We start from the raw sequence: 15221 nt of genomic DNA on the forward strand, positions 1-15221 counted from the left end.
GGAGACAATTTTAACCAGATATTTTCTGGACCTCTAACCCCCTCCTCATGGAAAATTCCTTTGAGATGAGAAGCCCAAGACTCGAACTTGAAACCTTGGGTAAATAAAAACTAGTTATCATTTTAAGACCAGTGTAAGTTGTATATATGGTTTATCAAAAATTTTTAAAAAAAATTATTAATATCCTTTATCTTGTTTATTATAATATTAAAAAAAGTAGAAAAAAGAAAAAAAAAATCCATCTTCATACATAAAAGGTAAGTATATGAGTTGAAATTAGAACATGGCCAATACCTCGTGATCTAGTTTATGTGCTAGGTTTTATCATTATATAGTAAATTTTCCCTAATGTCGTATCTAGACTATATGTTCAGAAAAATAGTAATTATATTGTATACTATTTGACCAATGTCGTAATTATGTTGTATACTGTTTGACCAACATTTTTTGATTGACACGTGACGATTTATTGATACGATTGACCAACATTTATTTTATTTGCTTTTGTTTTCTTTAGTTGTTTTGGTTATGTATTCATTTTATTTATTTTTTGATTATTTCTTTCTAATAACAACCATCTTCTACTAATGGACTTACATATCTATATGCCGATATATATTATTGGTACATGTATGAGTTTTACGTATATTTAGTTCATGTTGTTTACCTTTTTCGTATTCATGATTTTAAAATATATAAACTCGAATATATTGTTTGGGATTTTAAATATCACATACTATGTTGTAAGTTTTTGAGTTTTCTAACCGATTTCTTTCATTTTTATGTTGTATGACACATACAATTCAATGACAAAGCGCTAACATTTTTGTAGTCTCCATGACATTTAAAGGCTGTATAGAAAGATCCTGAAAACATGTTTTAAATTTTACATATTATCGCACACAATAAACGTCTGAAAAATCTTTTTAATTTTCTATGCTACCATATCGTAATTTGTCCAGTGGCAACGCCCGAGTGACATATATATATATATATATATTTTTTCTAATTTTGGTTTCAAAGATAAACTTGCCACCATAAATTACTATTTATACACATTAACAAAGAATATAAGAAAATATTACAATAGAAAGAAAAATTGCTTAGAAAGAAAAATAATAAGGAAATTGAATTTGCAAACTGTTACGTCAACGACTAGAGTATAACTGGGCATTGTGAGCCCATAACATTGCTTATCAAACTAATAATATACCGAGTAATAAAAAAAATAGACAGAGTCAAAGAGTTATATAGACAATAAATAAAAAAAAAATTAACAAACAATAAGGGAGCAAAAAGATAAAAATATATAATAAAAATAAAAATAGAAATAGTACCTTAATAACAGTTACAGTATAATTGTAATCTAACCTATTGTAGCCTCCATAAAAATATAAGAATTGAGATATACTTTGCGATATGTAGGTAATAACCTATTAGTATAATATTAAATCAATAAATTAAAATAACCTATTAGTATAATCGGGAAAACCAATAATATAGGTAATATTGTGGATACACTAAAAAGTATTTAAAACATTGGTCCCCATCCTTGTTCCTTAAGGACTAGATATGAAGGTTGGTATGTAGTTGATGGACTAAAATAGTAAAATATACAAATGACATGAAACTCAAACAGTAGAAGAAGATAAGCGCAGACAAATGCACCATCATCGTCATCATCCCCAACATCCCATCGTTTTCTCGTACCAAATCAACCTCATTATCCCATAAATTAACCCAAACCCAACCCATCTCTCCCTCATTTTTATCTACTCAATTATTGTATTTGTATATATATATATATCTACAATCCAACTCACATTGATCAAATACTTTACTAACATTTCAAGATCCCAATTCATTAGGCCTGAGTAGTGGCAGTTATTGGAAGACTAAACAATAATCATAATTAATAATAATAATGAGGATTGAAGATGGAGGTGAAGAATTAGTATCAGCTTCAAGAAATCATCTTGTTTTTGCTTATTATGTCACTGGTCATGGTTTTGGTCATGCCACTCGTGTTGTCGAGGTTTCATTTTCATTTCTATCTATTAAATATTAATAATTTCATCATCATTCTATTTGATGCATAAATTAACAACTCGCGTAATTATTTGGTAATGCTATGATAATTGAGCAACTTATTCTTTTCTTCTTTTTTTTTTTTTTTTACCTTTTTTGAAAATCTTTATTGTTGGTGCTAAAAAGTAAGAAACTTGATCATAATAATGAATTAATGATCAGATTTAACGGACACTAGTAAAATAATTGATTCGACTAGGTTGGTGTTTGTGTGACATAAACATGTTTTTAAGGAAGTTGTCATCTTTTTTATGATATAAGAATTATTATTATATAGTTATAAAGATTGTAAGTTTAGGGTTGACTGATGCTTAGATCATAAACTGGATGTATGTATGTGTGTGTTTCCTTTTACTAACATTAAATGTATAGACTGTTAGATAAATAAGTAGATCAAAGCGAAAAATTGGACTATCTAGTAACAAAACTCCTTTCTCCCACCTACTTTGTTTGCAAATCTCATCTTTTATTTGACACTATAATTCTTACTATTGAAACCTTAATAATGTCTCAAGATTCAAACATTAAATTCTGCCGTCAAGCCTCCACTTAACATGCGTAACATAAAAGCTTTTGGTCGTTCTAAACTTATTTCGGTGTTATGTGTAGTTATCTAGTTTCTATTTATATATTGAGTTGTGTGTAGGTTGTTCGGCACCTCATTCTTGCTGGCCATGATGTACATGTGGTTACTGGTGCACCCGACTTTGTCTTTACTACCGAAATACAATCTCCAAGGCTTTTTCTTCGGAAGGTGGGTTTACGAGGTGTAATTGGAAATCACAAACTATAAAAGTGTTTATCTTTGACTTTATTTTGACTAGATTAGTATTGTGTTATAGCTAGTATTGGACTGTGGTGCTGTTCAAGCAGATGCTTTAACAGTGGATCGACTCGCATCCTTAGAAAAGGTGTGTCAATTACTAATAACAATCTTATTTGCAAGTTTTAAATTATGATTCTTCTAATCATATTAATAAGATCCATGTATTTTGGTAATCTAGTATTCTGAGACAGCCGTTGCACCTCGTGCTTCAATTTTGGCTACAGAAGTTGAGTGGCTGAACTCCATCAAGGCTGACTTAGTGGTAATAACCTGTTTGTATATTTTTTTTTTGTTTATCAGGCTACTAAGTCACTCATGCTTCATTTCTACACAGTCAATTTCTGTCGTATATTAGTTTTAATGAACCATTTAGGTTGTAGTTAATACAAAATTGTTGTAATCAACCTTTTTGTGTGGTAAAGACTAAAGAGTCATGTTAAGCTTTTTGTTATTTATGGAACAGGTGTCAGATGTTGTTGCAGTTGCATGTCGAGCAGCAGCTGATGCCGGTATACGCTCAGTTTGTGTAACAAATTTCAGGTCGTTACCTGACACTTTTATTCCTTTTGCAATTCTAATGCATGCGAAAGCTCCTCATGTTAGATGGTAATATTATTTCTTATAATTTCATCATTGCAGCTGGGACTTCATTTATGCGGAATATGTTATGGCTGCTGGATATCATCATAGGTCAATAGTGTGGCAGGTAGTATTTTGCTCAGTCAACCATATCTTTGATCTAAGATGATGCTTGACTACATGTTAGTCCCCTTCAATAAAGTCCATCTTAATATCATCTATGGAGACATGAAGAAAGCGTTGGAATTTGGGCACAGAGGGATTATTTATCCTCTGAAAAGAAGAAATCTGTTTCCTAATATATCTTGTGTTCGTAATCTATTATTGGCTGCTTTTGGCCTAAAGTTGTATTAACTCGATGGCAATTGATACAGATAGCTGAAGATTATTCACATTGCGAATTCCTAATTCGTCTACCTGGATATTGCCCAAGTATGTTGGTGTTCTACATTTCCTGATGTTGTTCTTGACAATGAGCTTGAATATCCTCATTAAGTTGTAAGTAAAATATATCTGATGAAAAATATCCTCTGCAGTGCCTGCTTTTAGGGACGTGATTGATGTACCTTTGGTTGTGAGGAGGCTGCACAAAACACGCAAGGAGGTCTGTAACATTATAACATAACATTCAGTGCTTCTATGATGATCTTGATCCAAATATGTTAGTAATGTACATTTACTGTCTCCATCCTGTAGGTGCGGAGTGAAATGGGAATTAGTGAGGATGTGAAGCTTGTTATCCTTAATTTTGGTGGACAAGTAAGGGAACGGTGTATCTTTTTTTTTATACATACATAATAATCTTTTTCCTAAAGTGTGCAGCATATTTAGTGTTCCTTCTTCCATGTTATCTAAGGTTATATGGTTATATAAATCTGTGCTCCGTGCATCTGTTGCGTCACATTTGTTTTCCAAGCATATTTAAAGCCTGGAAGAAATATTATTGTTTGGATCCAGTCAAAGATGTGCATAACTTTAGATCATTCATTGTATGTATTTTTGCAAGTAATGTAATGCCTATGAATATATGCAGCCAGCAGGTTGGAAGTTAAAAGAGGAATACTTGCCTCCTGGCTGGCTCTGCCTGGTAAGTTTGCTTTTAAATATCTTCTAACCTGTATCTACAGGTCACAAAATGGGAAATGGTTATTGTTATATTAGGGTTTTAAATGGATAGGAATGTAGGATAGGGTTGGCCTGAAAACACTTATTGTCCAAGCTCAATATCTTTTAACAGATAAGTAGCTACCAATCTGTATCATTTCAATAATGAATATATTGAAATCCTAATAAAATGAATCAAGTGGTTTTATGATTAACCATACACATAAGGCATCTTCGAATTAAAACATATTTTAGTATCAGAAAAAAGCTTTAATTTTCTTGTTTTTCCAGGTGTGTGGGGCATCTGAACAGGATCTTCCTCCCAATTTCATAAAGCTCCCAAAAGATGTGTATACGCCTGATGTTATGGCAGCATCAGATTGTATGCTTGGTTAGTGATGTGACGTGAATTCTACAGGGTTTAGTATAATGATAAGTAAAGCAAGCTCTCTGGCTCATTTTAAGTGTACGTCATTTCAGGAAAAATTGGATACGGAACTGTCAGTGAAGCCTTGGCGTACAAATTACCTTTCGTCTTTGTGCGCAGAGATTATTTCAATGAGGAACCATTTTTGAGAAATATGCTTGAGGTATCAACACTTTCTATGATTGTAATGGGTGAAGACCTATCTAGTAGTGGCAATATGGGTGGGTTGGATAATGGGATAGGTTGAAATGGGTCGGTATTGGTCAAAATGGGGCTGGTTGCTTGACCCACAGAAATCTTATTGTCCATTTCTAAATCTCTTTCGTATATAAGTAGTGTATTCATTTATGACTATAAAAAAAAATACTATTATCCGAACAATAATTGAAGTATGTGTATAAAAGTGATTTGGAAGGTCAAGTACTTGTATGAATTAAAAATAGTCTTAGGGTACCCATTTTGACCTCTTCCCCTTTGAAATTTTTAATTTGATCCATTTGACCTGTTTGAACCCTTCCAAAATTAGATAGGATAAAATTATGACCTTAAATTGTATGGTTGAATCATTTAACACACTCTTCATCAGTATTATCAAGGTGGTGTTGAGATGATAAGGAGGGATCTGTTAACGGGTCATTGGACTCCATACCTTGAACGGGCGACTAGTTTGAAGCCTAGCTATGATGGTGGAGTTAATGGTGGTCAGGTATCTTTGCTTTGTTTATGATTATCTTTTGAAATTTATAATGTTTCCTGCTAAAATGGATTTATGCATAAGTCTTCAACTTCTGCTGATGGATTCTTTGTCACTTTTTATATTTTCAGATTGCAGCTCGTATTTTACAGGACACTGCAAATGGAAAAAATTATGCATCAGATAAAGTACATTTTGTAATTTTTACTCCTCATTCATGTATTTTTTAAAATTGGGACTTGATAAATGTACACGATGTTCTTCTGATAACGTGGTTTAAAATTTAAATCTCATTTTCATTTCTCACTTTTTAGCTTAGCGGGGCAAGAAGATTACGTGATGCCATAATCTTAGGATATCAGCTACAAAGAGCTCCTGGAAGGGATATCAGTATCCCTGAATGGTATGCGAGTGCTGAGAATGAACTTGGTCTTCGTACAGGATCACATTCAGTTGTTAATAATAATTATAGCTTACTCGAGAATTCGTAAGTGTTATTTTATTTTATCCCATCCTAATTAAGGTTTCTAATAATACAATGATTAACATATCTGATTTTTCTGATTTGTTCAGAGATGCCGGGGATTTTGATATACTTCATGGAGATGTCATGGGTCTTCCGGACACTATTAGTTTTTTGAGGAGTTTGGCAGAACTAGATATTGCATACGATTCTGTAAAAAATACAGAAAAACATCATGTCCGAGAGCGCAAGGCTGCTGCTGGTCTCTTCAATTGGGAGGTTCTGCTTTTTTGCAATTAACAAACCTTTTTTTCCAATTATTTATACATGTCTATAAATATTTTCTTCATACTTTGTGGTTACGTTTTCTCATATAATTTATTGATCCAGGAAGATATATATGTTGCAAGAGCACCTGGAAGATTGGATGTCATCGGTGGAATTGCTGATTATTCTGGAAGTCTCGTTTTGCAGGTGTCCAATTCTTTCCTCTTTTTTTTTTTTCATCCGTCGTATATTTATGCTCTGGATATTTAGGATTCTAGGTCAGTATTTATATGTGTTGTTTTTAGTGTCTCACAAGGCATGTTCATAGTTTTTTATATTTTATTAATGGAAATTAAATACCTTGCAGATGCCAATTAGAGAAGCTTGTCATGTTGCTGTGCAAAAAATCCAGCCAAATAAGCAGAGGCTCTGGAAACATGCACAGGCTCGACAGAATGCCAAAGGACATGGACCTACACCTGTACTCCAAATTGTAAGTTCCGACTAAATGTTTATCAATGTCCGTGTTCTTATAATTGAGTTTCTCTGTAATAAGCTTTCACTTCTTTTGATTGATCTTATCAGGTGTCATACGGGTCAGAATTGAGCAATCGTGGCCCGACATTTGACATGGACATATCTGATTTCATGGATGGTGATCAGCCAATTTCATACGAGAAGGCCAGAAGTTACTTTGCCCGTGATCCGTCACAAAAGTATGTCTTCTTCCACTACTGTCTGAATTTGTGATAAACTTATACAAATATACAATGTAATAATGTCAGAGGTGGATACTTTGTGTGTTGGATAATTGGTTGAAACGGCTCGTGCTGACCAGCAAAAATTTTGTGTCTAATGCATATATTAATTAACTTAACATAATTTAAATGTTAGATGATCGCTAAAACTCCTATTTAGAGTAATATCTAATTTAAATGTTAGATGATCGCTAAAACTCCTATTTCACTTTAAATGACCTTTGCTTTATCCATTTGACCCATTCAAAACAAAACATAACCCGGATCGACTCATTCATATGTAAATTGGGTGGAGTTTCCTCTTCTAACTAATATTGTCTGTTCTTCAGATGGGCTGCATATGTTGCTGGCACCATTCTTGTTTTAATGAAAGAGTTAGATATCCGATTCGAAAGCAGCATTAGCATGCTGGTATTTAGTTTATCTAATTCCAAATACTTGCTGCATGTCACATTTCAATTTTTGAGAACGTTATAGAGATTGTTTTAAAGTTCCATTTGATAAATTCAAACAGGTTTCGTCAGCTGTCCCTGAAGGCAAAGGTGTATCTTCTTCTGCCTCGGTGGAGGTAGCCAGCATGTCAGCAATAGCTGCTGCTCATGGTGATATAATATTCTCGTTTCCGTTAAATATTATGAAAAAATCTTTATACATAAAATAAGTATGCATCTATCAAGATAATTATTGGGATTTTAAAGCATAACCTTTGTTTTCCAGGATTGAATATTAGTTCAAGGCAGCTTGCTTTACTTTGCCAAAAGGTACAAATAATCAAACATTCTGTTATCTTTCTATAATCTTCTACACTATGAGATTTATTTCTTATATTATTTTATAGGTAGAAAACTCTGTTGTTGGAGCTCCATGTGGGGTGATGGATCAGATGGCTTCTGCATGTGGTGAATCTAATAAGCTTCTTGCTATGATTTGCCAGGTAAATGATTTTAATAGTGTCTTTGGATTTACGTTTTGGAACTGATTCTCTTACCATTGCAACTTGAAGTTGCAATAATGAAATTCTAATGTCTGGACATGTCTTTTAACTATCTGATTATTTCATTCCAGCGGCATTATCTAAGGGGTGAAAATAAATTACCTGTATACCCTTTTTTTAGTCTAAATTGTGTGGCTTCTGTTTCCATTTCACAAACGATCTTTACTTTAGAAAAATGTCCTTTGTGAGTCATCTCTGTTAAATATTTTAGTAATTTGCATTTGCCAAACACTTGACATATGATTATTTGAATTTTACAAATTCAAACAGGGAAAAGCACCCAAACACTATTTCCTATGGCTTGTTTTGTCATAGCTGATAATCTTTATCTGATTACTCTATATCACATAATCACTCTTATAAAGCACATCCAAACACCCCCTAATTTCAAATGAGGAGACTTCCCTTTCCCTTTTTTTGTTTGAAGCATGTTTAAATTCACATGGTAACTTATGTACATTAGGCAGTCTAACTTGATGTGAAAATTTTTGTACAGCCTGCCGAGGTATTGGGATTGGTGGACATTCCTAGTCATATACGTTTTTGGGGTATTGACTCGGGTTTACGACACAGGTATTATATTTATTCTTTTAACTTTATCTATAGTCACTTCCATTAATTTGCCATTCATGTTTCTTATTCAAAATTGCTGTATTACATAAAGTATCGGGGGTGCTGACTATGGATCAGTGAGGATAGGAGCCTTTATGGGTCGGAAAATGATAAAATCCACTGCATCCGATCTCTCTTCAGAATCATATTCAAATGGTAATGGGAATAATCTTGATGAGTTGGAAGAGTATGGGATTGAACTGCTCCACAATGAAGCTTCTCTAGATTATCTATGCAATCTCGCTCCTCACAGGTATGTAACCAATCATCAAAAGTTTTAATTTACTTTGTGGGATGTACATTTTATCGATCGTCTATTATAATTTCTAGATTTGAAGCTATTTATTCTAAGAATCTACCGGATATCATGAATGGTGAAGAATTTTTGACCAAATATGATCATCACAATGATCCAGTCACAGTAATTGATAAGAAACGTTCATATGGAGTTAAAGCAGCTACCAGACATCCTATTTATGAGAATTTCCGCGTGAAGGTTGGTATAAATTATAAAAATACGTGCGTTTTTCAGTTCAGTTACACTTTTTTGCTACCAGCATACTGAAAGTCAAATATGCAGGCCTTTAAAGCACTACTGACATCTGCTTCATCCGAGGAGCAGCTTACTGCTCTTGGAGAATTAATGTATCAGGTACTTGCTAAATTTGGGCGTTTTCCCCTTTGTGGAACATTGACTGTGGGTAACATGACTTTTTGTTATGCAGTGTCACTACAGCTATAGTGCTTGTGGATTAGGGTCAGATGGAACGGATAGACTTGTTCAATTGGTTCAAGAAATGCAGCACAGCAAATCGTCTGTGTCTGGAGATGGAACCTTGTACGGGGCAAAGATTACTGGTGGCGGGTCTGGTGGCACCATTTGTGTGATTGGAAGGAATTGTCTAAAAACCAGCGAACAAATCCTTCAGGTAACAAATTTTTCAAACTATACAACGGTTATATATTAGGTAGAGCTTTAGGACAAAACGATACAAAGTAGTAATTGTATCTTCACATTGTTCCAATTAAGTTAGAATACAAAGATATATTAATCCGATAAATTACTTTTGCTAGCAGTGTTCGTTGCATTTTATTTAAATTAGCCTAACCTACAGTATTTCTATTTTTAATTTTAAATATTGCAGATTCAACAGAGATACAAAAATGCAACAGGGTATATGCCATTTTTGTTTGAAGGTTCATCACCAGGTGCAGGAAAGTTTGGTCATCTGAGAATTCATCGTCGCGTCACTTCCAAACAGAATTAGTCCATTATTTCATCCTATTATGAAAATCAAGGATCCTTACAGATCTGGTCATAATAAAAAAAAATTACTTATATTTTTAATGACTACCATAAACGACTAGATCATGATAATGGTACTGTTACGAATAGTGCTAGGAAAAGAAGGTTTCTAAAGGATTTTTATTTTGATCGATATGACACATGGTTACATGCATATATACACATATATCCATATCCATACTAGGTTAGTACCGTAGTACATGTGCTATGCACGGTAGAATAATTTGTTTGGGGGAGTGATATTTATACCACGGGAATTGATTAATTTACCACATATATGCTTTAGTAACTTGTAGAGTGTATTCAGAAAGTTGTATAGCGTGATAGATTCATTAAAATTTGTGGTACTAATATCATTTCTCAATTTGTTACATGAATAATATTAATTCATTACGTATTATATAAACATGGAATCAAAATCAAGCCACACTCATTATATACTTGCGACATACCTATATGCTTGTTTAAGCAATAATACGACATACCTACTTGCAACTATGCAAGTATTAATACCTTCTGCATTCGAAATGCAGTCTGATACAATTAAGCTGTATTTTTTTTGTAGTTTTAGGGGCGACCTAAAAAACGATCGACGAACCCTATGTATGGTATTTCTTTGTTTTTTACTTTCACAACAGAAAAGTTGTACCAGCAAAATAGTTGCTTTTGATATTCAGTTAACTTTTCCAAAAACTAAGATAAAAATAAAAAAAATAAAACCTGGAGGAAAGTTTGCCCGTCGGCGCCAAACAATTAGAACGTTATAGATAACCATCTTGTCAACAGAAATACAAATGATCCGTTTCAGTATCGAAGTTTATGTCGTAAGTTGTAACATTACAAGATACAGAGGGTCGCTCACAAGGATGACAATGACATGCTACTTCCACTCCTACATAATTTCATCTTAATAGTTTACAGATCGTATTGATGTCATCTCTTGCAAGACATGTGGTTTTAAGATGGATTTTACAAAAAAAAAAAGTAACATAGAGAAGGAAAGAAAACGAGTTGAGCCTGCCTTTGTTCCTTCGTGACAAAAAGGCCTTCACTAATTAGAATTCACCATCAGTTTGATCTGGGAAAGTAACACATTTGAAGACTTTGCACTTGGAACATAACACATATCCAACCTACAAAACCCACATTAAAGACAGTCAGAAACCACTTACAGTCACCAATGATCACATAAGTAAAACAAATGGCATTACTTACAGCTCTGCAAGATGGACATCTACGATAGATGCGATTGGTTTCAGATCTCACATTCGTCTTTTGCCCTTTACAAAAATCACAAAGCAACCATCCTCTCCCATCACAAGGTTCACACTCGATCCTCCCATCTGCCTTTATAGCCTTGGTAACATAAAACCAGTATAAGTACCGGTAGCAGGCTTGCTAGATACAATGCATTAATACTTATTTAAATATAACACCCTAAAAATCAAAGTTTCATTACATTAACACAAGAAATCATGTATTTATGAACAAAACACAAGGGAAACATGCTATGGTAATATCGGGTGTTCTACATTGTGTTTTCAAAGTGATTTTGTTGTATGGAATAACCATAATCAGATAAATGATCTTAAAAGTTGTCAAGCTAACTCAGAACCATTTTCACTATACCCAAGAACCAGAAACTCTATTTTACATGCTCAAACTTTTACTCATATTTGTCCTCTAATAGATATTTCAACATCAATGTCAACATACCCAATCCCGTCATGAGTACGAGAGAAGTAGAAGACAATCCTACCGCACCCGCAGACAAAGAGACTTTTTCGGTTTCTTTGAAGTTCTCAACTCAATTTCCAATGCACAAAACACATATATACAATCAAACATATATATGCATCTATACCTGTTGTTGAAGAGATGTACAATGAAGATGCTTTGAAAGCCTTGTGCTTGAATTCAAAGAAATAACAGACGGGACCAATTGCAGGTTACTCATACTCAAAAAAGCCATTTTATTAGAAACCACAAACCAAAAACAAAGAAGGTTTTAAAGAAAAATAACAGATAATATCCACCACTCATCAAAGGTCAAATATTCAACCTCACAATTGCTTCCAAATTACGATATTACCACCTTATATATCACTAATCTAAAAAAATCTTAGATTAACTTCCTTATTATTATTAGAGATAATAAATAAATAAATAAAAGTATGACCACCGGTCAACTGATATTTATATCCATCTTTCTCGCCTGCTTCTTAACCGCGTTCTCCCTCCGGCTACTTTCCGGCGACAGTTACTGTGACCGCGACAAACTACCGCCCTTAAAATCGCTCCGATCGGATCAGTTCACAGTGCTGATCAACGGCTACTCGGAATCTCGAATTCCGATCATGAAAACCGTGACCGGAATCTACTCAAGCTCGCCGTCTGTAGCGGCGGTGGTTGTGCTATGGGGAAACCCTAATACACCGACGAAAACATTAGTAGAGCTTTCACACAATTTATCGGTTTCTTCTCCCGGCGATGCACCTATAACTGTCATCCGGCAAACGTCGCGTAGTCTCAACGCGCGGTTCCTTCCACGGCCGTGGATTACCACACGCGCCGTCGTGATCTGCGATGATGACATCGAGATTGATCCGAAATCTATTGAATTCGCGTTCAACGTCTGGAGGAACAATCCGGAACAGCTCATTGGATTATTTGCTAGATCTCATGAAATTGATCTAGTTAGTCGGAAATGGATTTACACTGTTCATCCAGATAAATACTCGATTTTACTGACTAAATTTATGTTAATGAAAACAGAGTATTTGTACAAGTACAGTTGTGAAGGCGGTGAAGCAATGGCGAAAGCGAGGTTAATAGTTGACGAAATGAGGAACTGTGAAGATATATTGATGAATTTTGTTGCGGCTAATTGGACGGGTGTAGGACCGGTTTTGGTTGGGGCGAAACGAGTAAGGGATTGGGGAGATGCTAGGAATGATGGTGGGAAGGCGCGGCGTGGGTTGACGGATGCCACGGATGAGGTGGCGGTCGGGTTAAGTAGTAGGAAAAAGGATCATAGGAAAAGGAGAGGGGATTGTATACATGAGTTTCATAGGGTTTTAGAGAGAATGCCATTGAGGTATAGCTATGGAAAGATTGTTGATGATATTGGTGAACAAGGGCTTTGTGAGAAAGGTGGCAAATTGGTGTTTTGTGATCAACAACTTTTTTAGTAAAATTTCTTCAATCATGATCAACGTTTGAATTGCAAATATTTTGTACTAATTTGTATGATCATATATGGAGCATAGACTATATATTACAAGAGAATTGTGATTACAAATTGTAGTATCAACTGTTTCCTTCTAAAATTATTATAGATACAACTCTGGCATCTGTATGAGAATTGTGATTACATTTGTATGTTCAATCTGTATGTATAGTATACATAGAAGGATCACTGACTCACTGAGCCATCTGGGACTTGTTCACAAGTCATAGGCCATTTCTTCAACATAGCGCTTGGTCCTTTCCACATAATCTTTCAACTTCGCCGCTTTAAAATCCTATCAAGAACACAACATTCAGAAAGATATAAATGTGTAACATGGTGAATTAACGTTAAGTAGTAAATGAGGGTCTATAACAAGCTTACCTCAAAATCCCACTCTCCATATAAATCAGGATCAACACTGTTGCCCCAAACATAAGTGTAAGCCTGCAAGACCTCAGAGGTATCCTGCACACACCATCGGAATTATCTTATCAGTTGTTGATTCACATCATATGTTATATAGCAACAATTCCATAATTCATATCTCTGCAGACTCTGTACAATCATTCATTCATAGCAAAAAAGAAGCAGCAAAAAAACCTAAGCTACACACTCAGAGAACACATATCTAAGAGGATTACAAGGATATACCAGCAAATAAACATCAACAAGTTTCTTGTCATACTCCTCGGCTTCATACTCGTCCAGGATATCTAACTCCTTAGCCGAAAGCCCAATGAGAACCTATTACCAAATTGTCTGCCTAATAAATCTTAGTTATCTTAAAAGTATAAGCCGTCAAATTAAAGAATGTTTAAAGTCCTTAAGGATTTGCATCTAAACTAACTTAAAGAATGTTTAAGGATTTACATACCCTGCCAATAACTTTGCTGTTTTCGACGGGTGAAATTGCAGGATAAACACGCCCTTTGATGCTAAACCTATGACTGCAAAAAGAATAAGAAAAAAAAACATTTAATACATGATTTACGCATGATTTGAATAACAAACAAGCCGATATCGAAACAAAATATGGAGTATATACTTAACACCATAAGCATATACAGCAAACCCCTAATGCATAATTTTAATCCACAACGATGATTCAAGGCATTATTACTTGTGTTTTCAACAGCAAGAAAAAAAAAACGAGTAAGAAAACTATAAAATTAGAATTAGGGTTTGAATAAATATATAAAAGATATTAACAATAATAAACACTGACTAGCCGTTAAGGAAGGCAGGGGAAGTTTGAGGGATGCGGTTGAGGAGGAGTCGAACGACGTCGTCTGCTAAGAGACTACCGTAGACGAAGACGGCGCCACCACCACTGCTCACTGAACCGGAGACTGCTGTCGCCATCTATACCTAGTTATTGATCAGCACAGACAAACTTGCAGTAAGCAATATCACCTGGAAGCTCGGAAAGTCCGAGGATTTGAGTGGGTGTAGAATTAGGGGTGTTTAGCTTAGCTTATTATATATAAGTGGCTTGAAATTAAATCTGATCAGTTTGATACATCAATTGCTTCATCTAAGCCATTAAAACTCTTTCATTTAATAAAAATTCTATCTAAATGTTAGTTAAGTTCTTAAAAAAAACGTGTACTATTATGGCCGTATTAAATCATCTTTTGTTACCTTATCAACTTACATCCACAAGTTAAAAACAAATCTGCACTTTCACGTACAACAAACTAATGAGATATTTATGGTTTTTAAAATTCAATTCACACAATTTCCCTCAAACATTTTACAAAACCGACGTCTATATAAAGAGAGCCATATTAAGCTCTTTTTTTTTCACATCTTTCACAGCTTTTAAAATTCAATTCACACAATCACTAAAACATACACTTTCCACAACAATG

At 34.3% G+C, this 15221-nt stretch overlaps 4 protein-coding genes across 4 annotated transcripts; 2 read left to right on the forward strand and 2 right to left on the reverse strand.

The window, feature by feature from the left end:
- The first annotated feature begins 1692 nt into the window (after positions 1 to 1692).
- Positions 1693 to 10253, forward strand: LOC122611337 (L-arabinokinase-like). The gene is made up of 29 exons (XM_043784354.1): positions 1693 to 2035; positions 2735 to 2842; positions 2931 to 2999; positions 3093 to 3176; positions 3378 to 3454; positions 3554 to 3620; positions 3868 to 3925; positions 4030 to 4097; positions 4190 to 4252; positions 4527 to 4580; positions 4889 to 4988; positions 5078 to 5187; positions 5611 to 5730; positions 5850 to 5906; positions 6033 to 6205; positions 6292 to 6460; positions 6572 to 6655; positions 6816 to 6941; positions 7034 to 7164; positions 7536 to 7617; positions 7721 to 7808; positions 7924 to 7967; positions 8045 to 8140; positions 8697 to 8773; positions 8865 to 9065; positions 9143 to 9308; positions 9393 to 9464; positions 9538 to 9741; positions 9958 to 10253. Exons 1-29 carry the CDS (start codon positions 1925 to 1927, stop codon positions 10078 to 10080), a joined length of 2982 nt encoding a protein of 993 aa, XP_043640289.1. The 5' UTR covers positions 1693 to 1924; the 3' UTR covers positions 10081 to 10253.
- Positions 10254 to 10920: 667 nt separating this feature from the next.
- On the reverse strand, positions 10921 to 12112 carry LOC122609976. Its single transcript, XM_043782935.1, has 3 exons — positions 11983 to 12112; positions 11334 to 11474; positions 10921 to 11251 (listed from the first exon to the last, which is right to left on the reverse strand). Exons 1-3 carry the CDS (start codon positions 12088 to 12090, stop codon positions 11174 to 11176), a joined length of 327 nt encoding a protein of 108 aa, XP_043638870.1. The 5' UTR covers positions 12091 to 12112; the 3' UTR covers positions 10921 to 11173.
- A 133-nt stretch (positions 12113 to 12245) lies between these two features.
- LOC122609972 (glycosyltransferase family protein 64 C3) lies at positions 12246 to 13427 on the forward strand. The gene has a single exon (XM_043782932.1). The coding sequence runs from the start codon at positions 12293 to 12295 to the stop codon at positions 13307 to 13309; it is 1017 nt and encodes a 338-aa protein (XP_043638867.1). The 5' UTR covers positions 12246 to 12292; the 3' UTR covers positions 13310 to 13427.
- Positions 13376 to 14861, reverse strand: LOC122609975 (AIG2-like protein D). Its single transcript, XM_043782934.1, has 5 exons — positions 14576 to 14861; positions 14225 to 14297; positions 14002 to 14094; positions 13732 to 13815; positions 13376 to 13642 (listed from the first exon to the last, which is right to left on the reverse strand). The coding sequence occupies exons 1-5, from the start codon at positions 14710 to 14712 to the stop codon at positions 13565 to 13567; spliced, it is 465 nt and encodes a 154-aa protein (XP_043638869.1). The 5' UTR covers positions 14713 to 14861; the 3' UTR covers positions 13376 to 13564.
- Positions 14862 to 15221: the final 360 nt, after the last annotated feature.

The sequence above is a fragment of the Erigeron canadensis genome, chromosome 8, assembly GCF_010389155.1.
Source record: "Erigeron canadensis isolate Cc75 chromosome 8, C_canadensis_v1, whole genome shotgun sequence".
Taxonomy (NCBI): domain Eukaryota; kingdom Viridiplantae; phylum Streptophyta; class Magnoliopsida; order Asterales; family Asteraceae; genus Erigeron; species Erigeron canadensis.